This window comes from Chenopodium quinoa, unplaced genomic scaffold (assembly GCF_001683475.1).
Source record: "Chenopodium quinoa cultivar QQ74 unplaced genomic scaffold, ASM168347v1, whole genome shotgun sequence".
Lineage (NCBI taxonomy): Eukaryota > Viridiplantae > Streptophyta > Magnoliopsida > Caryophyllales > Amaranthaceae > Chenopodium > Chenopodium quinoa.
Genome location: NW_018745248.1, coordinates 420,410 through 445,307, shown reverse-complemented (window position 1 = coordinate 445,307; position 24,898 = coordinate 420,410). Strand labels below are relative to the sequence as shown.

The following is a 24,898-nucleotide window of genomic DNA, read 5'->3' as shown; positions in this document are numbered from 1 at the left end:
TACCAACATAGGAGAGGTGCCTAGCAGACCAACCATTAATTATAACAGTCACTTTATCAACAAGGGGCTTGCATTGAGCAATGGTCAACTTTTTAGAAGAAAGAGGAACCCCTAAGTACTTAAATGGGATAGTACTAGGAGCAACCCCAATCAAATCTCTCAGCTCATCCTGCTCAAAATCAAGAAGCCCACCATTATACACCTCACTTTTATCTAAGTTAGCTGATAAACCAGAAGCTTCGGAAAACTTAGAGAAAGCCTGAAAAAGAAAAGAAACAGACTGAGCATCTGCTCTAGAGAAAAGCAACAAATCATCAGCAAACATAAGATGGGTCAACCCTATCTTCTCACACCTAGGGTGATAGTTAAAATCAGGATTCAGCTGAAGCTCAGAAAGACATCTGGAGAGATACTCCATTCCAATGGCAAAGAGAAAGGGAGACATGGGATCACCTTGGCTAAGACCCTTCTTTGCAGGGAATGAATTGGAAGGGACACCATTGATCAAAATAGAGAAGGAGACAAAAGACAAACAAGCCATAATCCAGGCAATAAATTGGTTAGGAAAACCAATCTCAGACATAACAGTCTTCAGAAAGCCCCATTCAACAGAGTCATAAGATTTTTTCAGATCAATCTTCAACATGCACCTGGGAGAAAGGAACTTATGCCCATATCCTTTAATAAGCTCAGTGGCTAATAAGATATTGTCACCAATATGCTTCCCTAGGATAAACCCAGCTTGAGAGCCATCAATCACCACAGAAATCACATTTGCAAGCCTTGAAGTAATGATTTTAGAAATAAGCTTATAAAGAACAGAACAGCAAGCAATTGGCCTAAAATCTTTAACAAGGGAAGGATTCTGAACCTTAGGAACTAAGGTTATAGTTGTGCAGTTCCATTGTCTCAACATAACACCAGTATTGAAAAACTCCATAACACCAGCATAAACATCATTTTTCACAACATCCCAAAGTTTTCTTGAAGAAGTGAGAGTTAAACCTATCAATTCCAGGAGCTTTGGAGCTATCAATATCTTTCAAGGCTAAGTCAATTTCCTCAATGTAAATAGGAGCAATAAGAGACTGCTGAGAATCTCTAGAAAGCTGAGCACCTCTTCTCATAGTGCTAAGATCAACCCCGTGAAGGGAATCAACATTGGAGCCAAGAAGAGCTTTATAAAAACCTGTGATTTCTTCTTCAATAGCAGTAGGGGTTTTCAGTAAAGTGCCATCACTAGTAAAAAGAGTATCAATATTCCTGCCTTGTCTTTGTTTCATAACAGCAAAAAAAATATTTGTTGTTACTATCACCAAGCTGAAGCCAATCCACTCTAGATTTCTACCTGTAAATACTTTCCTGAACATTAATCCAGTATTTAATAGTTTGAATAGCTTCTAACTCCTTGAAGTGCAAATCAACATTGTTAACATCATTTAAAATCTGCTGCTGAATATCAGTTAGAGCATTTTGAGCAGCTTCAACCTTCTCAGAAACATTACCAAATTTCTCAATGTTCATAGACTTAAGAGCAGTCTTAACTTGCTTAAGTTTAGACCAAACCTTATGCATTGCATTACCAGGAACAGAACATTGCCAAGCAGAATCCACAATATCTAGAAAACTTTCATGATCAGCAAGACAATTAAGGAACCTAAAAGGTCTCCCTTTGCCAGGCTGAGAATGAAAGATATCAAAGATAATAGGATTGTGATCAGAAAGAGAGAGGGGTAAGTAAATACCTTTAACATGCCCATAAATATCCATCCAATCTTGGTTAACAATACCTCTATCAATTTTGGAATAAGTCCTAGGACCATTATGAGCTTTGTTACACCAAGAGAAGAAGGAACCCTTACTCTTAATTTCAGTCAAAGCCAAATCGTCAACAAAGCTCTGAAAATCCCTGGTTTCATAATCAGTAACCAGAGCCCCATTAATTCTATCAACACAAGATAGAATAGAGTTAAAATCACCAGCACATAACCAGGCTCCAGAGATACCAGCCAACTGCCTAAGACCAGCCCACAGAGGAAGCCTATCCTGAACAGTTGTAACCCATACACAATAGTAATGAAAATCTGAGTTTGCAGATCTTTTGTGGTGATCAAACAATGAACTAACTGCTCTTGAGAAGAAAGAACAGTTAGATTGAAAAGATCAGCTTTCCAACCTATCCAAATCCTACCCCTTGGAGAATTAGCATAGTTAACAAACCAAGTCCAAGCAACCCCAAATTTCCTCTGAATCTTGACAAAATGATGTTGTTTTACTTTAGTTTCAACAAGGCAAAGAACATCACACTTCTGATCAGAAAGTAGCTTTCTAACAGCAGCCACCTTCCCAGGGTCATTAAGACCCCTGATATTCCATGAGAGAACTATCATGACCCTAGAGGGGGATTCCCAACACCCCCGTTAGGTTCATTAGCATTATCTGCAATTTCAACACCATCAGTATCCAAAGTCAAAGGTTGATAAACATTAGAACTAGAGACATGAAAATTGATCTGTCTGTTGGCTTTTTTCTTGGATTTCTTGCCAGGAATTTGCCAATCATCATTGTTCTGAGTCTGAGGGGGTGGTGTAACTTCCTTAACAGGAGTAGGAACCTTAGTTACCTCAGCAGTCACCTTTGTAATCTTCTTAGGAACCCAGACTTTCTTAGCCTGAGTTTGAGTGGTCTTTGGATCACCTGTTTGCTTCTTTTTAATAGGTTGAGGCTTGGAACAGTCATGCCCAACCTTATCACATTTCTTACAAAAAGGAGGGGTCCACTCATAATGCACTGTGTTCTCAATCAATTCACCAGCAGGACTCTCAACCCACACAAAGCTAGGTAGAGCCTTAGTAACATCATTTTGAACAAGAAGCCTAGCAAATAAAACCCTTAGCTACCTAGAGGTACACTCATTAGCACAGACTGGAACACCAAGTAGGCTACCAATTCTGCTTAGGGTTTCAGCTCCTCAGCAGTTCAGTGGAAAATTAGGAAGCTTAATCCATAGAGGGACAGTTCTCAATATTTCAGCATGGAAATCAAATTTGTCAGACCATGCTTTAACAATGGCTGGCTTACCAAAGAACATGTGAGGACCAGAACATAGAATAGCATTCTTATCATCATTAAGCAAAAAGAGGCCAGCGCCATAATTTGGCTTTAGCGCCTGGCGACAGAAGCTGTCGCCTGGCGCTAGTCAAATAATTGGCGCTAGACTTTGTTCCCTGACGCTAGTTCCTACATGCCTCAGCAGCTTTCTGTGCTCGATAAAATTTTCCAGTTTCGCGTAGCATTATTTCGATTCTAGTTGTGAAAGATATTCCTCAAATTTACTACGTGTAAAAATCCTATGTTTTAACTCATTACGGATGGTCTTTCCAATGAGATCGTTTTTATGCATATGACAATAAGTTAATCAAAATTACGCATATGAAATACTTAGAACTTTTCGAGTCTCATCCACTCATTCTAAATCATTGCCGAAATAAATTTCAGGAATTAAAATAGAAATCCTCCCCAGTGGAGTCGCCAAAAAACAATAGGGAATATTTCAAGCATTACCCCAAACTTGAACCCCACTGTGATCATACACTTAAGCATGGTGGCGTCCAAAGGGAAAGAAGATAAAGCAAAAGAGTCGCCAACAAATTTTAGGAACTTGTAAACCGTTCACAAGGTGAAGGTTACACCCCTTAACGATCCAGGAGATCGTCAACTCCAATAGGTCTGGAACCATGATTGGTAGTTCGGAGATGAAGGTACAAATCCAACCTAAAAGAGATTGAACCTGCCCTAATAATAGGCCTCTACTTTACTCTGATCGTATTTATGTGCGCTTTCTGATTAACATGAAATCAATAGAATTAACCCTAAACCTGTTTATCTATGTTGGTTGAATATTAATGCACAAACAAAACTATTGTTGGTGATCACGTGAATTATAATCAAATTAACCCTAAACAAGATTATTAATTATCTTATTAAGCATGATTACAAGTACCAATTCCCTTTTAACATCATGAAAGGTGTGATCAAGCAATAACAATAAATATCAAGCAACATAATAATAATCCAAAAATATAATAATTATAATAATAACAATTATTATCACAGAAATAAACATGTTCACGTTAAAGCATAATAATAATAATAATAATAATAATAATAATAATAGCAAGATCCTAGGCATGATACTAACAAGATTAATAACAAACCCTAGCATGTCACTTAACAATAAAGATCAAAGTTTTAACCCTAACATGATACTAACATGCTATTAGGAAAGAAAATAGGAAGCATCACAATTGTCATATTTGATATTAAAGTTACCCTAAACATGATAATAGGAAGATCAAAACACCCTAACATGACACTAGGAATCATAATAACAACCTAGACATGATTTCTATATCATAATATCAATAAAATCATTAAAGCACTTACTTGGATGCCTCGTATCTCTTTCTAATAACAAAATACACACATTAGTAACATCAAGGAAAATAATAATCAAAACAATTAAATTAAATAATTGAAATAGAGATTAGGGACCAAACCCTCATAAATTAAAACCTTTCACGTCTAGGGAGAAGGCAACTTCGAATTTGGCTAGGTGTGTCTAGATCTTGTGAATGTGGAATTTTGTATAGAAAGTTAGAGAGAGAAGAATTCTTAAAAACTAGAGAGAATAAGAAAACTAGAGAAAATATGATATTTGATGATTGTTGATGAGAATTAGAGAGAATTAATGATGAAAAATGGAGGTTTTATGAGGCTATTTATAGAGAAAATCAGCTAAACGGATAGAAAAAACAAATCAGAGTTTCAACGAGGATAAAACAGGTTAGCGCCAGACGCTGAACATTAGCGCCAGGCGCCAAGCATTAGCGTCAGGCGCTAATTCCTGTCGTCAGGCGCTAACAATTATTTTCACGCGTTTTCTTAATTCTGATAAAATTTAGTCGTACAGAAGGGCAAAATCCTATTTTCCTTAAAAACACTCTTTTATTCTGATTAAAACTCTAAAAAGTCAACCAAAGTCAATTTATCAATGCTAATTGAATTAGGAATGAAAGGAACCTTCTAGAAGAATCTAGAAGATTAAAATCAATTCTAATTGCATTAGAAATGATAAATCCATATTAGGCCCTCCTCTAGATCATTGGGTCGTATATAAGTATCAAATCGGGCCCAGTTTGGTAATTTGGCCATAACTTCCTCATTATTCATCGGAATTGAGCTTATAATATATCGTTGGAAAGCTCTTTTCAAGTTCCATTCAACTACACCATTATTGGACCCTTGCTATGGACCAAACCAAACTGGATTGACTGTTTTCTTAAAATAGGTTTTCAAAAACTGAGAGAAAAGAAAAGAAATTAAAATTATCCGCAACACTAGACTTTCTACACTTTCACTTCATTCGATTATGATTCGACGCGAAAGGTACTCATCACCGGGTTTGGTTTTGGGGAGACACAAATGAGTGTCTACGGTAGCACATTATTCCTAAGAGTTATCTTCTAATTTTTATAAGGTATGGATAATTTAGTAAAGTCGTGCATAGCATGGGAATTTAACTAGTATATATATTTAAAGGGGAGTTTTTTCACGACTTTTTAGAGAGATACGTAGGATTTAATTTTCTTAATGGACCATGTAGGATTATAAATTTAAGTGGTAGCCAATTAAATAAGAGATTTTTAATTTCTTTTACAATTAAATAATTCAAATGCCACGGAAGTAAAATTGACGAATGAGATTTTAATGTTTAAATTAATTAAATACAAAATATTATCTTTTGAGATTAGGAATTTTATCTAATATTTTAAAACTAATATAATAACAATTTTAATCACATAAATATGAAAAATATTTTTATAAAAAAAAAATACTAACAAACCGTGCATCGCACGGACTTCATCTAGTAAATAGTAATAGATAAATAAATAAATAAAATAGAGACTTCCATACATAAGAATATAAATGTTATTTATGCAAAATAATCTTCCTTTGCACCCAAAACACAATGTAAGGCCAAGATAACCTTTCGCCTTTGCTATACAGAGCAGGGATCACATTAGAGATATCAAAACAACTGAATTGTCTGTCTATCAATAAACATGTATATAAAGTGGTTAGCCATATTCACACTGCAATGAGAGTGAGGGATAGCTCAAGTGGTCAGAGCTTCCCTCCCGACTCTAGGAGGTCCTGGGATCGATTCTCACCCTCACCCTTGTGGCTCTCTAAACACCAAAAAAAAATATTCACACTGCAGTCCATCAAAATAAAAGGGGAAAGTGCACACAAGAACTCAGATAATAAAATGCACATTCAATTTAGAGACAGAGTTTCTTGACATAGAATGATTTCTGTCTGATAAATCTGGTAGGATAACTGCCTCAAATCTCAACCAAAGGAACTTAAACTAATCAAAGCCTAACACACCAACGCCGATACCAGAAACGAACAAAATACCTTTTCTACATGATACCTCCTCTGGACCAAAGATGAAGTCGTCGTGGCTGTTTCTTATAAATAACAGCTGACTTCTGCTGTTCAAAATATTCAGAATAAGAGGGGAATTTCTGTCGGACATACTCCCGTAAACATTTTTGGTAAGAGAAGTCAATCCATCCACCATCCGTTCTAACAACAAATAAACTCCTTGATCTTTCAAATTGGGGGTGCTGATCAACCTGTACACAAGAAAAATGAACAATAACTCAAGATAAAGAAACTAAGCATTATCAGCTAATGATTTCAAATTGAACTTAACATCACTCCTTATATAGGAAAATTAGTCAACTACTACCATCATCAGTTCAACCTTAACTGAAAATATTATCACTTAAAGGACATTTTCTAAAATTAAATTGTCAATTAGGCCTTTTTATCCAATTGAAAATAACAATTTACAAGTATTTTTTAAATTAAGATATAAATAAAGATAGTAAATAGCAGGTCCAGAAGAGTCTCCTACAGGCACATGTTCTGTAACGTAAATATTCTAGAGCAAAGCATGCACCACTGGCGGAGCCAGCTTACAACAAAATGAGGGGGGGGCAGCCCCCTAAAACCCAGTAAACAAAAAAAAAAAAAAAAGTTTAAAACCAAAGCATTGTGCAATACTTAAAATGCCCTAAGTGGTTTGTCTCAAGTTGTGATTCTCTTAAGGAGTCTAAGGTCTTTAGTACGAATATCCTTAACATCAAGCGCTTTTTATTTTATTTTATTTTTTTTTATTATTATTATTATTTATGCCTTTTGGTTTACCTACTACCATTTCCAGTTTTTCTAAAAATCAAAATTTAAGCAATCCATCAAGCCCCAACTTGCAAGAAAAGGTTTTAAAGAGAAAAAAAAAAAAAGACACCCATTTAATTTTTAACAATCTCATAGAAGAAAACAATGGAAAATCCACCCCAAGCTATATTTGAAATTTCATTGAAACTTCTTAAATTGTACTTAATTGTATGACACTCTTTTTAAATTGTTTTAATACGACCATTAACAAAGAAGAAAAAACAGTTACATTTAAAATTTCATTAAATTTCTTAAATTGTAATTGTTTGCCATGCACCCCCTACCATGTGTACTCCAACTACTTAATGAAGAAACAAGAATATATCTAAAACAAGCATGAGCAAACACATTAACACACAGTACCTCCATTTTACGAAGATCTACGCTCTTCGTGTTTGAATCCATTCAATGTAATATATGTAAAACAAGCACGTCCAAACACATTAACACATAGTACCTCCATTCCTTGAAGATCTACACTCTTTGTGTTTAATTCCATTCAATGAACCCCCTCTCTCTCTCCATGAAACAGTAAATGCTAGCGGTCGCAAAAGTAGTCTTAGATATCACATAAATATTAAAAAGGTAATAAAAAAATAAATAAATAAAAAATAACTCTCCTCTCCATACACTCCAACTACCTTCTTTCCTCAGCCCCAGCCCCACCCCCACCCCTGATCCTTTTCTTTTTATTCTTTATGCTACTTATAATGTGCACTTTTAATTCCCCCTTTCTTTTCTGTTTTGTGTGCAGATGTTTCTGTTAAAAATTACACATTATTGCCCAATTTGATGATATCGTTGCACAAAATTGATATACTTCCTCTATTTTATTATTGCCCAAGGAAGGTACACAAATATTGCAACAATTCCCTTCCAAACCTGATGTCACTTTTCACAATGCAAATACCTAATATACCCCTTAATGAAAACTCTTTAGTTGCTTACCCACTTGGGCTTTTATGGTAAATCACAAGGCTTTATTGCATTTTCTCACCTTTTTACTCATTTCAATAAGGCAAAATCATACTCGTTGACACCCACTTAGGGTGATTATGCATTTATTGACACTAACTTGTACCACTCGTTCGATTGACACCAACTTGTTTAAATAATTATGAATTTAACATTGATGATATTGGAGTGGGCTCACAGCTCACATACCAGAAACTTAATTTTTACTTTATTTAAATCATTTTTAGCATTTACAAATGAATTATCAAATCAGTAATTTATATTAATCAATTTATTTATTTATTTATTTATTGTAAAGTAAAATATGTAAAAAAAAAAAAAAAAAAACCCCAATTCCTTCTCTCTCCCCTCTTTCCTAAGTATTTCTCATCTCTTTCTTCTTTTGTATCCCTCTTCTCTACATACTTTTCCCTTTCTTCATCATGAACTATACTTAGAAATTTGGCACCAATGGTTGATAATTGTAAATTAGCCATTTTATTGCAAATTTAAAAGGGAGACGGTTTAATTTGGCGTCAATGGTTTTACTTCCTCTTCCAAATTCTTAGAGTGATAACTTTCATTCATAAAACTCCCATGGGCTTGTTTTAGGTTATATATCTCTGATTAAGATCATCATTCTCACTTGTCAAACGATTGATAAACCTCTAAAGCACAAGGTCCATAGTTCTTAATATTGTACCATTTAAAAAAAAAATCACTCTAATTTAAACCATAGAAACACTTCCCAACATTTCTTCACATTCAAGTAGATTTTTAAGTGGGTGCTTATAGACACCTAAAAATGTCTCTCCAAAACCAAATCCGATTATGAACAACCTTTCACCGCCATTATAGGTCGGGGTCAAGTATTTAATCTTTGGAGTGCTTAAAATCCATATTCAATCCAATAAAATTAACAAAACAACCTAATTCTTAGCCCATTTCCATAGTGGAGTCGCCATATTGTAGGTGCGCTTCCTACAGTGATAAACTGTAGAAACAACACAGTTCCAATGATATTCTACTAGCCATCCTTAATTTAACCATCTTTGGTTATAAAAGGTAGGGTTATTTTTTAAGGCAGATAATAAGGGTGTGTAAGTAGAGAAGATGACTGAATAATAAGGAGATAGAGAGAATTAGGGTTCTATTAAATATTTTGGAACGTATGGGTTGTTTATAGGTATATAATATAATTGTTTTTGTTTTATAATACTACAGCCATTTCATATTATTTGCATCAAAGGGATATTATTTGTGAGGCATAAAACATTCTTTTGTTGCAAATAATATGAAACGCAAGTAGTATTTTTTTAATTGGAAAAACAAAAAGTTAAGAAAGGAGATGGAAGGATTGAAGGGGTGGGAATCAAACCTACATGTGGAAGAAATTAAGTCCGGGGGGGGGGGGGGGGAATGAATTAAATGTAGCACATACAATGATAGAATAGTTAGTGTTTCTAATAATTGCTCAAACTATGAACGAACAATTACAAGGCTTTGCTCCAAACTCAACAAACCCTTAATTATCCTACTTACGAGGGTAAAGTGGTTGGATTTTGTTGTTGTGGCCTTAATATTTAATACCATATCTAAAAACCAAAAAATTATGGTCAAAATATATTTATGGGAACCAAACGGGAAATTTATATCTATAAAAAAAATGGTTAGGATATTGAGTCTAACCATAATTGAATCAAGTCCACATCCAATTTTTTCTTCAATAGAAGGATGATAGGCAAGCAGCCTCTCTCTAATAACATTTTCATCATCAGGAGTAAGACGTTCCCCATCCATGTACCTGCCAATGCAAAACATCAACTAGGGTAATATTTGGCAACAAATGAGAAAAGGTTTTTTTAGAAGGCAAAACTATCGATAATATTATAGTAATTATAAAAGAAGACTCTAGGGGACATTTGGTATAGTTATTTTAGATCCAGGAAACGGATTCAATTACGTGTTTCCATTTCTCTTTGTTTGGAACGGATTCAAAATAACAAATACCGTTTCCGAAGGGTAACAAAATCCCTTGATTTTTACCCTTGACAAAGTAGTGGAGAAAAATATGTTTTCTCACTCAATCATAATCTCCTCAATTTGTTTCCATTCCACTAGGATACAAAACATATAGTTAAGGTAACGTTTATCATTACTCTTTCCCTTACTTATTTGATTTCTTTCCATTTCATTTACAATATTTATACCAAACACCCCCTAAAACCCCATCCATCAGCCTACATAAATTTGGTTGTAATCAATAAAACTACTAAAAATAATTCAATCTTAATTCATCAAAAAGGAGAAAAATACCCCTCCATTCCTGAAAGTTTGCTTTTCACTTTGAGTTGTCTCAAAATTTTAACTCATTTCTAATTTATTTCTTATTTGAAAAACTCCTTTTTTTTCAGGATTACCCCTCTTATCCCACTTTGTTCACACTTTTCTCACTCTCTTCTACTTTATCCACATTTCTTTACACCCACCTATTTACCTCGTCTCTCTTACTTAAATTACTTTTTTCTTACACCCACTCTTCCAAATATTCAAAGAAACAAGAGTCTATAGTAAGAAAGTCGAACTTTCAGGTCGAAACGAAGGGACAATATTTCAATATATCTAAAATTAATTAGTTAGAATTGTCTAGAGATATGAGTGTAATTAAATGATTTAAGTGGGCCCATGTATTAGAGTAAGGACTGATTTACAATTGTACATTTGTTCACACGACATGGAATATTGCCCAGGCCCAAACTAATCATTAGAAAATGAAAACAAAATCATTAAAAACTAATAAATAACATCGATAACTCATGCATGACCCAAGTACAAACAATATACTTCCTCTATTCCCCTAAGATTGAAATAAGGGAGACATACATGGATTTTAGATGAAGAGAGAGATAGAGAAAAATAAAGACATGGAATCATATAATGAAGAGAGAAATAAAATGAAACCATGTGCAAAATAGAAAAAGTTGCAATATTTGTAAAACATCCTAATATTGAAACTATTGCAATATTAAAGTACTGATTTATGAAATAAAATGAAACCATGTGCAAAATAGAAAAAGTTGCAATATTTGTAAAACATCCTAATATTGAAACTATTGCAATATTAAAGTACTGATTTATTTTTATTTTTACATGGTATATAATTTCCAATTCAAGAGCTTAAGTAATTTTATTCTTAGGTAAATTGATTTTGGGGTAGTAAAGCCTCATCTATTGTTACCATATTTTCTAAAAGATGACTAATGAAATAAGGTAAGGTAAAATAAGTAACGTAAAATTTTATTTAATAAATAAAGAAAATTATTTTTAAGAAAATATATAAAAGATTAAAAAAAAACACTAAATAATAAAATACTAAAAAAATAGATGTATCAATTACACAAGCATTAGTTGTCACATTAAAGCCAAAAAATAAAATAAAATAAAATAAAAAAATAAAAAAAAAATTAAGGAGTTGTATGCCTCATCATGTCAAATGCCTCATAGGCACGACGATGGGTAGGACAGATGCCTTATCATAGGGATTTGAATTAGACAATACACTCGTTAACAGCTTAATCAAACCTTGTTTGCTAGATAAGCAGATAAACAAACAGGCTTTAACAAAATTCTAAGTGAACGTGGTTTTGACTCAATTTGGCTCACAAACTTGTTAGTGTTCGTCTATCATTCATTCGTTTTTGTTTATTATCAACATGAATTTTAAAAATGAAAAATATAATGGCAATTATTTTATGTAATAAATTTATAGTAAACATAACAAGGATACCAAAATACATACAAGTACCATGTATAGCACATCTACATAACTTATAACTAAGGCCACTAAAACTAAGGCCAGAAAAATCACCAAAAAATATTAAATAGCGTAGTTATTGATAATAATTACACATACTATAGTTGTTTACTTTTCCTTACCTAGTTGATGTTGAGTAAAAGACCGCCTCCAATTTGTGGGACGTAAAACTTCCTATTTTAGTGCAAAACCAAAATAGAAAGGAAAGGAATCACAACAAATCACCCACCCATTTGTTTTTCGTCTAGAAACAGAATGAATACCTTTTAAATTTGTTTTGTAACTATTTGGTTATAGTAAGAGAATCAAACTACAACTTTGTAGTCCCAACTGTTATCCTTCTCAATAAATTACAACGATCTATTGGGCAAAAATGCAAGAATGGCAAGATAATTCATATAGAATTATAGAAGGTACGAAAAACAAAATTAAGTCCATAGATACAAGCTTTAATAAATTAATTTGACTATATATAAGCTAATAGTTAACAAGAATAACAAAACAAAAAAATAACACTCATTTTCTGATAAAGTCGGGAAAAAATACGGAAAAAGAATTAGTACACAAATTTTCTGGGAATAAAGGGCCATAAAATTGAACTGTAAATTTAATAAGCTGAACACATGGAATTCTAGAATGAAAAAAAATAAACGAACAAACAAAGAATAATAGATATGGGTGAATAAGACAGGAAAAAGATTGATTTTCAAACAAAATATAAGAAAAGGTTGCTGGTGAACTATAAAGAATGAGAAGAGGATATAGATCTGTTAGAAAAAACAGGGGAGAAGAAGAAAATATAGAGGAAGACGAAGGCCATTAAAACGCCACTTGAAGATGGTCACCAGTGACAATTGCCGATAGTTAGAGACACTCTCCAATGACCAGAGATGGCCAGCGGTGGTGAGGACCAATGGCTGCTATGGCTCAAGGAGTTCTATACTTCAAGGAAGACAGGGATCTGAAGTGGGGAAAAGAAATGGGAGATGCCTAAGGGGTGTAGAGGACTTTGAGGAGAAGTGAAAAAGAATAGATGGTAAAAGAATGATAAATTTGACCTAACATGGCTAACAAACGACACCATAGGAATTCAAGTCTACTCTTGCCCTTACCCTTTAGTGAATACCCCCAAACCAAATGCCCATTCGCGGATCTACGTTGTCACAAGGGGTAGCACCAGAAATTTGGTATAAAATTTTTATATTGCAAACTTATAATAAATGTCAACTATTGTTGCAGTGGTTAAAGGAGAGTTTTCTAAAATTTTGGTTGTATAGGCCGTCAGGGTTCGATCCCCGCTTCTCTAAAATAGAGTCCAAAATTTCATTTTTAAATTTTCTCAAAACAACTATGCGCTACCCCTCATTGGAAACCCTCGATCCGCCATTGCAAATGCCTCTAATTTTTAGAAAATTCATTTTACTATGTGATTATATGTCAACCAAAAAACTTCTTAGAGAGGTTGATCATCAAACCTTATATAAAATATTTGTAGTATAGTGAGGAATTTCCTCTATTATCAATATTAGCTTCTAATAACAAAATAAATTATCAATTAGCTACCAATTTGTAACAACTTTTTGACTTTTTGACAAATTAGCTCATGATCCTAATGCTAGCAATATTTTTTTTTATTATCTTCATTTACCAACCTGTCTTCTTGTCCATATACTTCCACTAGAACCTTACTTGATTTAAAATCAATACATCAGGTCATTTAGCACGACAAAGATATTATGACACGACATATCTTAAAATTGAAATCAATTTCACTTTAGATATCCAATCATTTCCTTCTGCTTTTTTTCTAACCTTTTGAACACTAAATATACCGCTAATTCTAATTTGTAAAATTCTTGAAAGCGATTCCAAACATAAAAAATTTATACTATGTATATAATTTCAACTACAAGCAACCAAGACTTTCTGTTATACAGTGCAAAAAGTGGTTCTCTCCAAGAGAAACCATGGTATACAATGTACACTACAAGTGTCATATGGTCATCTCCAAGAGAAACAATGACTGTTTTGTAGAGTATCTAGTTAACCAAATTACATTAAAATTTTGAAACTAAGAAACCAACCATCAAGAGTTACTTCTAGGCATGACTTATTTCGTAAAGATTCTGGGAAAAAAAAAAAACAAGGCTTTAAACCAAAAACACTTTGGATCTCCACAAGCTTGAACAATAAGGATAGAAAAATCAATCTTCTTGCAAAAAGATTTGTGGTCCATGTATTCAGCTTTGAAACTTTCGTACCCATAACTCATTTATGTAAAGAAAATTAGTTCAACTCACATGTGCATCACTATAATAAAACATAACAACTGAGATCATATTTATAGCAAAAGCCATAAGTCATAGATCATTTCCTAGGTCATTTCAGGTTCACATGAACCATAGAAGGGAAAGAGATTTAAATAACACCCTTGAACCATATGGTGAGGTGTGTAGTGACGAGTGGGGGAAAGTGTCCTGCTGTGCTGCCATTCAATTTTCAGAGGTGTGGGAGACCAACGTGGTGGTGGCAAATGTAGTGTTTTGGTTTGAACTTTGAATGTGGCACAAGAAAAAGGTAGGACCAATTAAATTGTTGAGAGTGATTGTGTTGCTAGTGTGTCCCGGTCATATGTAAAGCGTGTTGGGAATAAAGTAGCCCATTTCCAACCTTGAGATGTTGGCAAACGAATGTGGAGAAGTGTAGTTCCACCCCATATCTCTGATTTTGCTTCTAATGATATTTCAGTCTAAGCCCTAAAAACCTTGATTCCCTTAGTTAATAATTAATTAACTATTTAATCAATTCCCTCATTCCCAATCTTCCAATTCAGAGGCATCCAGCCTCAATACTATGAATCCCCACCCCAGCCCTGCCGCGCCTAAATACTAAATGCAGGATAAATTAATTTTTATGAAAATTAGATTTCCAATCTTACCCTTTGTTAAAAATAACCTCTTTTAAGACTCTAAAGTCCAAGAGTTCCAGCCCAGAAATTTTATATATGTAGTATATAATCATCCCTTTTACCACTTGTACGCAAATTCCAACTTTTTAACCTTTTGATTTTTTTTTCCAGTCACGTTCATCATACGAAGTACATAATATTTGTAAGATTGATGGAAAAGTTTCTCTAAAAAATTTCCAAGACCAACATTTAGCAATTGGTTGTAATGTTCGGCTTTAAAGCCAACTACCGGATAATTTTTCTGACGCTGACAGCTATGTACCGGACAATGTTTCCAGGGCTCTAAACTACCTACCGGATGATGTTTCCGGACTTCAAGACAAATACCCTTATCAAAATACAGTGAATTATAAAGGCACTTTTTTTCACAAACTAGACATATATATGGAAGGTAAACTACCTAATTATGAAAAATAACAACAATTTGTGAAGTCAACCGACAAATAAGCAACCAAAAAAAATGTTTAAGAGATGAAGTTAATGTAGAATTGGCTTAGAGAAGATTACAGTAGACAACTAGACATTAAGAGAAGGGGGGAAGGAGTGAAGAATCCACTGTTATTTTTGTCTTCTTTTTAATTTACATATTATTAATCTTTTCTGCATTTAGGAAATTTTGTACTGCATTTAGTACTTATGATTTGCTAATTATCTTAAACATAAATTACAAAATGGGGTGTTTAATTAGGATTATATAGTGAAAAAATCACATTTATATACATATGAACCACGAAGTATATAATAATCGATACAGAAATCCAAACGACAAGGAATTCAATTACTGTAAATTGGAAAGAAAAGCCTGAAATAAAAAGAAAAAAAAAACAGTAAATAGATCGAGAGAGATACCTATCAGAATGGAGAATATCTTTGAGGAGAAGAACAACAGGTTCAATATCCCTTAGAATCTCTTTCTCCATATCTTGCCATTCAACATTACTAGGGTTATTGATCCTGTTAGAGGAATTAGGAGGGTTTTGTACTTTTGATAGTTCACTAGTCGACGACGATGTGTCTAACGGGGACGGTGTTGAACCAGAAAAGGTTGTTGAGAAGAACGGACGACGAAGAGGAGTTGGTATCCTGGCGGCGAGTCTGTGGCGGAGGTGAAGACGGAGGAGAGACAAGCCTCTGAGAATTGGAGGTACAGCCATGGGAATTTAGGAGTGGGATTATGGGAGGTGCATTTCCCCACTACAGTGAGGTCAAGTCAAGCTCTCAAATAAAATGGTTTTAAAAAAAAAAAGTTTTTTCTATACAATGTTATGAGTAGAGGTGTCAATTTGGATAAGCGGATGGAGTATGGGTTGGGTCTATTTGGGTCGGGTATATTCGGGTCGGATATGTTCGGATCAAAATTATCCTTTTAACTTGGATCGGGTCAAATTCGGGTGATGGTCTATTGAGTCCGGATCGGATACGGGTCGGGTCAACTTCAAATCGATTCACTTTCGGTTCGGATATATTTGGATCGGGTTTAAAACGGGTTTAGTCGGGTAACTTCGGGTCGGATGAATTTGGGTCAGGTTGATTTCGATTCGGTCAAGTTTGGTCCGGTCAATTTCGGTTCAATTCCTTTTTGTGTTTGGCTGGATTTTGGTCGAGTTGACCAAATTCATATCCAAATAAGGTTATTTTTAAGCTAGAGATATTGTTTAGGCTTTACATTATTATTGAGTCAATAAAATATAACAGAATGGGAGGAAATTCATTAAAAATGACAATAGGCTTTAGACAGCATTTAACTAGAGTTTTACAAGCAAATCAATTAACTCCCGCTTAATGTTTAGGTTTATTAGATCTTGTGGCATTTATTAAAGCTTAGAGAGTACATTAATGTAAGGGAAATTCTCATTGGTATCCATCAACTTTTGCTTATTTCCACTGGCAACCACTTTGTATATGAATTATCTTTGGTAGCCTTTAACTTTTAAAATGTTACTTCTGTAACCTTATATGGATAAAAACGCTAAAATAAAAGTTAACTTTGATTTAGAGTCATTTTAACTGTTAATTAATCTTTAAAATTATCTTTAAAATTGTTAAAATAAAAATGTTAAAAAAATGTTTTCATCTTTCCTCCTCCTCCACCTCCGTACTGTTCCTCTTTCTCTCCTCCCTCTGCTAATTAATTATTTATATCTCTTAGAATTCTCACCCAAATTGTTTGATGAAAGGTAGATCTAAGCCTCCTTATAGCTTACTTTGACTCTCTGAGTTCTCCATCGAAACGATCTAAGCCTCCTTAAGGCTACCAAAGATAATTTATATACAAAGTGGCTACCAATGAAAATAAACAAAAGTTGATGGCTACCAATGAGAATTTCCGTTAATGTAATTGATATGTACATGAAGTAAACTTAAGACTCCGGATTATTTCTTTGTAGTCAAAAAGTTAACTTATTAATAATTAGTAAATATATAGTATAAGAACTTGAATAAAAAAGTAAATAATTAATTATAATCGGGTTAAATTCGGATCGGGTAAAAATCAAATCGGGTTAAAATCAGATCGGGTTAATATCAGTTCGGATCAAAACAGATCGAATTAGATCGATTATTTTTCGGGTCAATTTCGGATCGGGTTGAGCTCGGGTCAGGTCAAATCGGTTCGGTTTGAGTTCAGCTCAGGTCAAATCGGATTCGGGTTGAGTTCAGGTCGGAACAAATCGGTGCCGGGTTAAGTTCGGATTCGGGTTGAGTTCAGTTCGGTTACAGATCGGGTTTGGGTCTTAAATTTCTCGGATCAAATCAGATCGGTTACAGTTCGAAACGGATAATTTTTTTCGGGTCGGTTCGATTTTGACACCTCTAGTTATGAGGTGGGGAAATACATGTTGATCAGCTAGATTGACATGGGAAGCAAATCTAGGGTACATTCGTCTTTTGAAGGGTAAATATGTAATTTTACCTAGATCTTCGTTATACAACAAAATAACATGCCAAATAATGTCGTTACCCTTCCGTTGGAACTTCGTTAACAGAACACAAAGATTCCTTTTCCTTCACTTTCCCTTTTTCTTGGTAAAACCAAGTTCGAACTTCATCTTCTCCGAGCAATTCGGGAACCATTAATTCTGCAGCATTTTCGACTGATAACACGATATTTGTTAGCAAAGAGATTCGAGGATACTCCGATTCCGATCAATTGTTGTCAAATTCGTGATACGGCGGAGTTGTAAATTTGTAATTCTTTGTAATTGATGCATGTTACTGCATCTGGATAATTAACATAAACCCATTTACATTTGCCATGATTCGAGCAGATTTACAAAAACAATTACTGCAAAAAACAAGTTTAAAACGATAAATCCGACGAACAAAATTTTTAGTCAGTCAATTAATTCACACGCAAGATCCCTGCATCTCATCAATCGAAACGAAAAATCCCTAAAAGACCAGCTTCATCAATGGCTACTGAATCCAAAGAAAATTGATAATACAACATCAATTTCTACTATTAAATGTAATCCGTAATTAGGGATGACAATGGATCCAGATATGTGGAAAAACGGATATGGATCTTTAAAATTTAGATCCGACGGATCCGGGTCGGATCCGGATCCTGTGCTAAAAACGGATCTGGATACGGGTCTAACCAAAATACACGTATCCAGATCCGTTTACCCGTTTTAAATAAATTTTTATTTTAAAACTGTAGGCACAATCCACAACATGTTATAATGAGAATTTTTGTTTCATTATTGTTCATACTAATTTCAAGAAAGTCTGGAGCTCCTTTACTGCTCACTGTTCTTCTCATGTTGATTTTTTTTTTTTATCTTATCAGTATAATTGTTCCTATAACTTGCAGTTAGTTAGTACTTTAACTAACTTAGTTATATATTTTATACAAAAACACTTAATTTGTTATTTAAAATAAGTGAAATGTACAAGATCCTTTTTGGATCCGTTTTAGACCCAGATTCGTAGGATCCAACGAATATGGATATGGATCCCACTTTTTCATACCCGACGGATCCAGATTGGATCTGGATATTGGGTAGAAAAATGGATCTGGATTTGGATCCTGTCCAGATCCGAGTCGTTGCCACCCCTATCCGTAATTCCTTTTTCCTGTAAATAAAAATTACCAATTTCACTACAAACATTAATATCTACCAAATAGCCAAACAAACATTAACAGATCCACCAAATAGCCAAGAAAATGTAACAGGCATACGGCTACTCTGTCATCTGTCGAACTGGGAAGGAGTAAACTAGTGCGATGAAGATCTGGAATTCTGTTAGATATTTTTTCTATTTTACTTGGATTAAATTTTGGGAAATGATTTATTGACTCCGTTCCTAACTTCGAAATCATTTTCGTTACATTCTTACTTTAAAATACCGTACAAAGCTTTATTATATTAATATTTATGACAAAGTGGGGCCCACAAAAAGGCTTGATTTACATCCTTTGATCAATCAGGCTGATCGACTAGGGCTCCCTCGTTATGAGGTATTGACTTTTCCAAGTTGTGTCCACCCATTTTCAAAAATCCACGTTGCACCCCCAAGTTACCTTTAATATCTACAATGTAACCTACCCTAATCTCTCCGTTAATTTAAGTTAACTTTCCGTTAACTTCAAAATAAATTAATTAAAAAAAAACAAAAAAACCCTAAACACCTCTCTCTCCTCCCTCACAACTTCCCACCAGCCACCACTGCACCTCCAACCGCGCCACCGCCGCACCTCCAGCCGCACCACCGAGTCGCGCTCCTCTCTCCTCGACCCACCACCGCACGCGTCACCCTCCTCTTTCCTTCTCTCTCAATTGAGCCACAACCGCACCACCAATCGTTCTTCATCCCCAGATTCGACCAATTGAAACATATATATATATATATAAATGGGGGTTTGAGCACAAAATTGTCTTCTTTGCTCTCCTTTCTCAACACCTCTATGCTAGTGTACTACCCCGCTAAGACCCCTCAAATTCCTTCAATTTGATGCGTCGGAGCAATAAGGAATTGGGGTACCTTTAAGACCCCTCTCTTCCTCCTTCACTCTATTTCAAGCTTGTGTAAATAGTTAAAAAAACAGGATCAGCTCTAAGTCTTAATGCAAGATTATATATCGACGCTTTTGGGGTGCAAGGATGGTGCGGCAGGAGGTGTAGTGGTGGTTGGTGGGTAATTGTGAGGGAGGTGTAGTGGTGGCTGGTAGTTATTTATTTTTAAGTTAACGGAAATTTAACTTAATTAAACGGAGGGATTAGGGTAGGGTTACATCGTAGACACTTAAGGTAGCTTGGGGGTACAGTGTAGAATTTTGAAAATGGGTGGCACAACTTAGAAAAGTCAATACCTCAGGGGCATTGTATAGAAAAACCCAAACAAAAAAAACGCAAGTACTAAATGCAGTACAAAATAACCTAAATGTAGAAATTAATTAATGATACAAACATAATCAAAAGACTGAAATAACCTTTTCCAAAATAAAAAAACGTATTCGTCATTTCACCCGACTTTCAGTTTTTACATTTTTTATTGTGCAATTCATTTCACTCGCCAATTTTTTCCATTTCATTCACCAATTTTTATTATGTATTTTTATTTATTTTTTTCATTTCATTTCTCCATTTCCCTCAAAATTCTTCAACTTGAGCTTTAGAGACAAAGAAGTCGTTCACCGCTCATAAACCATCCATTCTAATTTTTTTTTTAATTTTTTTGTTGAATTGTTGTAATTTTTCATTATTAGTACCTCCGTCTATTTTTTCGGGGGTACTGTTTACCCCCGGAAATCTTATCCAATGGGTACTAAAGACCCCCCAGAAATCTTATCCGGGGGTATTGGAGACCTGCGGAAATCATAGACGGGGGGTGATGGAGACCCCCAAAATCTTAGCCGGGGGGTACTAAAGACCCCCGGAAATCGTACACAGGGGTGTTGGAGACCTTCGAAAATCTTACCCGTACAAGATGGAAATTTTATTTTGTTTGATTATTTATCTATTACGGCACATAATTTTCACACCTCAAAAAATCGTCCATAGTGCATTTATTATTGTCTTTGAATCTGTATAGTATTCAATATTAAATAGGATACAAAACTGAATACATTAGAATTTGGTTGTAAATTAGATAGTAGGGAATAGGGATGATTATATAGTTAGGAGTATATAAGATTAATTTTAATCATTTACAAAAAAAGTGTAGAGGATTAAGTTAAAACAAGGACAAATTTGGAAAATAATCTTTTTTTTAAAAAAATAACTTATTCTGCATTTAGGTGAAATTGTCCTGCATTTAGTACCTGTAGGGAATAGATTTCAAGCGTTAACCCCTAGCTTGAACCCCACTGTGATCATACACTAAAGTACGGTGGCGTTCAAAAGGGAAGAAGATAGAGCAAAAGAGTCGCCAACAAGTTTTAGGAACTTGTAAACCGTTCACAGGGTGAAGGTTACACCCCTTAACGATCCAAGAGATCGTCAACTCCATAAGGTCTTGAACCAAATAAGGGTTCGGGGATGAAGGTACAAATCCAACCTAAAAGAGATTGAACCTGCCCTAATAATAGGCCTCTACTTTATTCAGATCGTATTCATGTGCGCTTTTTAATTAACATGCAATCAATAGGCTTAAACTTAAACCTGTTTATCTATGTTGGTTGAATTTAATGCACAAATAAATCTATTATTGGCGATCACTTGAAATTATAATCACATTAACCCTAACAAGATTATTAATTATCTTATTAAGCGTGATTACAAGTACAAATTCCCTTTAAACATGCATAAAGGCGTGATCAAGCAATAACAATAAATAACAAGCAACACAATAATAATCATGACAATAAAATTATAATCATAATAATAATCATCATCAAAATAATAATAATAATAATCATAAACATAATCATCATAAATTACAACAATTATAATCATAATCATGTTCATGTTAATATTAAAGCATAATAATAGCAAGATCCTAGGTTTGATACTAACAAGATTAATAACAAACCCTAGCATGTCACTAAGCAATAAAAATCAAATCTTTAACCCTAACATGATACTAACAATCATAAATATTAGGAAGAACATAGGAAGCATCGTAACAATCATATTAAATATTAAAATTACCCTAGACATGATACTAGGAATATCATAATAACAATGTAAACATGATGTCTACATCTAACATCAATAAAAACTATTAAAGTACTTATTTTGATGCCTCGTACCTCTTTCTAATAACAAAATACACACGTTAGTAACTTCAAGGAAAATAATAAACAAACAATTAAATTAAATAATTGAAAGAGAAATTTGGGACCAAACCCTCAGAAATTAAACCTTTCACGTCTAGGGCGAAGACAACTTCGAATATGGCTAGGTGTTTCTAGATCTTGTGAATGCGGAATTTTGTATATGAAAGATTAGGAAAGAAAAGATAGAAAGAGAAAGAGAGAGATGAATGAATTAAGGAATTTTGATGAGAATTAACGAATGAAAACTGGTTGTAAGTGAGAATTCGTGTGAATTGGTGAATGAAAACGGAGTTTTTAATACGTTATTTATGGAGAAAATCAGCCAAAAAGATAAATTAACAAAACAGAGTCTGGCGCACGAAAAACAGAGCTGGCGCCAACCCTGGCTAACTGGCGCCAGGCGCCAATGGCTAGCACCAGGCGCCAATGGCTAGCACAGGCGCCAATGCCTGGAGTCAGGCGCCAGGCCTGTTTTCAACGCGTTTTCGAAAATCAGATAAGTTTGCCGTAGTGGAGGATAAAATCATATATTTTCCTCAAAAATGCTATTTGATTTTAATTAAAACTCTGAAAAGTCAACAAAAGTCAATTTATCAATGCTTATTGAATTAGGAATGAAAAGAACCTTCTAGAAGAATCTAGAAGACTAAAACCATTCCTAATTGCATTAGGAATGATAAATCATATTAGGCCCTCCTCTAGATCATTGGGCCGTATATAAGGCTCAAACCGGGCCCAGTTTAGTAAATTGGCCATAACTTCCTCAATATTCATCGGAATTGGGCTTATAATATATCGTTGGAAAGCTCTTGTCAAGCCCCATCCAACTACACTACTATTGGACCCGTATCATGGACCAACCAAACTAGATTGACTGTTTTCTTAAAATAAGTTTTCAAAAACATAGAGAAGAGAAAAGAAATTAAAACTATCCGCAATACTAGACTTTCCACACTTTCGCTTCATTCGATTATGATTCGACGCGAAAGGTACTCATCACTAGGTTTGGTTTTGGGGAGACACAAATGGGTGTCTACAATACCCAAACTAGGTTAGGTCCCGTGCCATGCACGGTTATTGACAAAAAAATTATGTACATATATACTTATCAGTATCATATATTATAATATCTCGTTTTTAGTCATTAATTTTTGTCAATCTCAATTGTATCCTTGAAACGGATATTATGTTTAACAGTAGAAGATTGTATTTTTTAAAAATATTTACAAAGATTATATTTTGCTATTCTATTTTCCATTTTAATTAGTTAATTGAATGTGAATATTAAAAAAAAAGGTAAATATCGTTTCTATTTATATAGTAATTAAATTATACAAATAATTTCCTTAAATAAATTTTCAATTAAATATTTTTTTTTAAAAAAATACTAAGGACACACCAGAAACTGACTTGTGTCATTGCTGGTGTGTCTTTTAGTATATAGTTATTGATTGATTGATACCCAAAATGGAAAGCTAAGGATTCATTTGGTATTGCTATGGTTTTCTGTTTTTTGGTCTTTTGTTGTATAAAAGTATATGATATATGTCACATAATGAATCAAAAATTATTTAAATTTATTAGAATTATAATAATTTTGAAAACTAACAACAAAAAAGTGAAAAAAACACCTTTTTCTGACCTTAAATATTTAACTAATGCCGACAAAATAAGATAAAATTACGTACATCCCTACCTTATAAAAAGTGTAAGATTACACTTATGAATAGTGCACTGACAATTATAACCTTCAAAATGTTTGTTTACCCTTTTACCCTCATATTTAATTTTTATTTTTATTCTTTTTTTTGCCAAAACACTCTTACACAAAGAGGTAAATGTACGTGTTCTCTATTGAATCATGATGAATGTGGGTATACTAAAAAATTAAAAATAAATAAAGCAAACTAAAAGAAACAAAAGGTGAAGTTCCGTTGTCGAGCTTGAACCGCCAACCAATGAGTCAAAGCAACCTAGGGTCGAGGAACCTTTTGAATCTTACAGGTAGAGATTCCTCCTAAAGTCGACCAGATATCCTGAAGCAACCAAAAATGGTCAATATAGGCCGAGCAGGTATCACCCAGTAAAGACACTAGCATTGCACAGTCCGAGTAAATCAAGAGGTCAAGTAGTTGCGACGAACTGCAGAACAGGGAGCCCAAAGACATGCCTATAATTTTGCTTAAAGAGCAAAGGAAGAGTGACAAGCTCGGGAAGCTCCAGCTAGAACAATGTCCGACCCAGAAGCTCAAAAATTCCAGCTAGCTCCAGCAAAATTATTCTGTTTATCCCAGGCACCATAAAAAAATAAGACAGAATTCCCATGGTTCCTGACCTAAACCCTTCAACCAACACGAGGGAAGACCATTAGTGGGATGAGAAGGAGAACGAAGGACTGACTTATGCCAAGCCAAAAAAGAGAAAGCATGTTTCACATGTTGGTAAAATAACTGTTGAAATCAATAACAAACAAAACATTAGAACTTTCCTGGATTGAAGATCCCAAACTCACAGTCGCGTCGTGGAACAAAATCCACTGCCTTACAAGCGAAATACGCCACCGCCGGTACAAGTTTCCTAGTGACGCACGCCCCCCAAGTTTAACGCAACTCTCTCCGTAATCCGTGCA

General features: G+C 34.3%; 3 protein-coding genes across 3 annotated transcripts in view; all 3 read right to left on the bottom strand.

Annotated features, from left to right (window-relative positions):
* The window catches only part of LOC110711268, a 48,896-nt gene extending 47,956 nt beyond the window's left edge, over positions 1-940 (bottom strand). The window contains exon 1 of the mRNA XM_021889648.1: positions 8-940. Coding sequence (XP_021745340.1) covers positions 8-940 — 933 coding nt within the window. The remainder of the gene's footprint in view (positions 1-7) is intronic.
* Positions 941-956: 16 nt separating this feature from the next.
* LOC110711267 lies at positions 957-2,390 on the bottom strand. The gene is made up of 3 exons (XM_021889646.1): positions 2,192-2,390; positions 1,349-2,126; positions 957-1,272 (listed from the first exon to the last, which is right to left on the bottom strand). Exons 1-3 carry the CDS (start codon positions 2,388-2,390, stop codon positions 957-959), a joined length of 1,293 nt encoding a protein of 430 aa, XP_021745338.1.
* A 3,578-nt stretch (positions 2,391-5,968) lies between these two features.
* On the bottom strand, positions 5,969-16,272 carry LOC110711236 (protein DCL, chloroplastic-like). Its single transcript, XM_021889614.1, has 3 exons — positions 15,897-16,272; positions 9,955-10,069; positions 5,969-6,704 (listed from the first exon to the last, which is right to left on the bottom strand). Exons 1-3 carry the CDS (start codon positions 16,199-16,201, stop codon positions 6,489-6,491), a joined length of 636 nt encoding a protein of 211 aa, XP_021745306.1. The 5' UTR covers positions 16,202-16,272; the 3' UTR covers positions 5,969-6,488.
* Between the last annotated feature and the right edge of the window lie 8,626 nt (positions 16,273-24,898).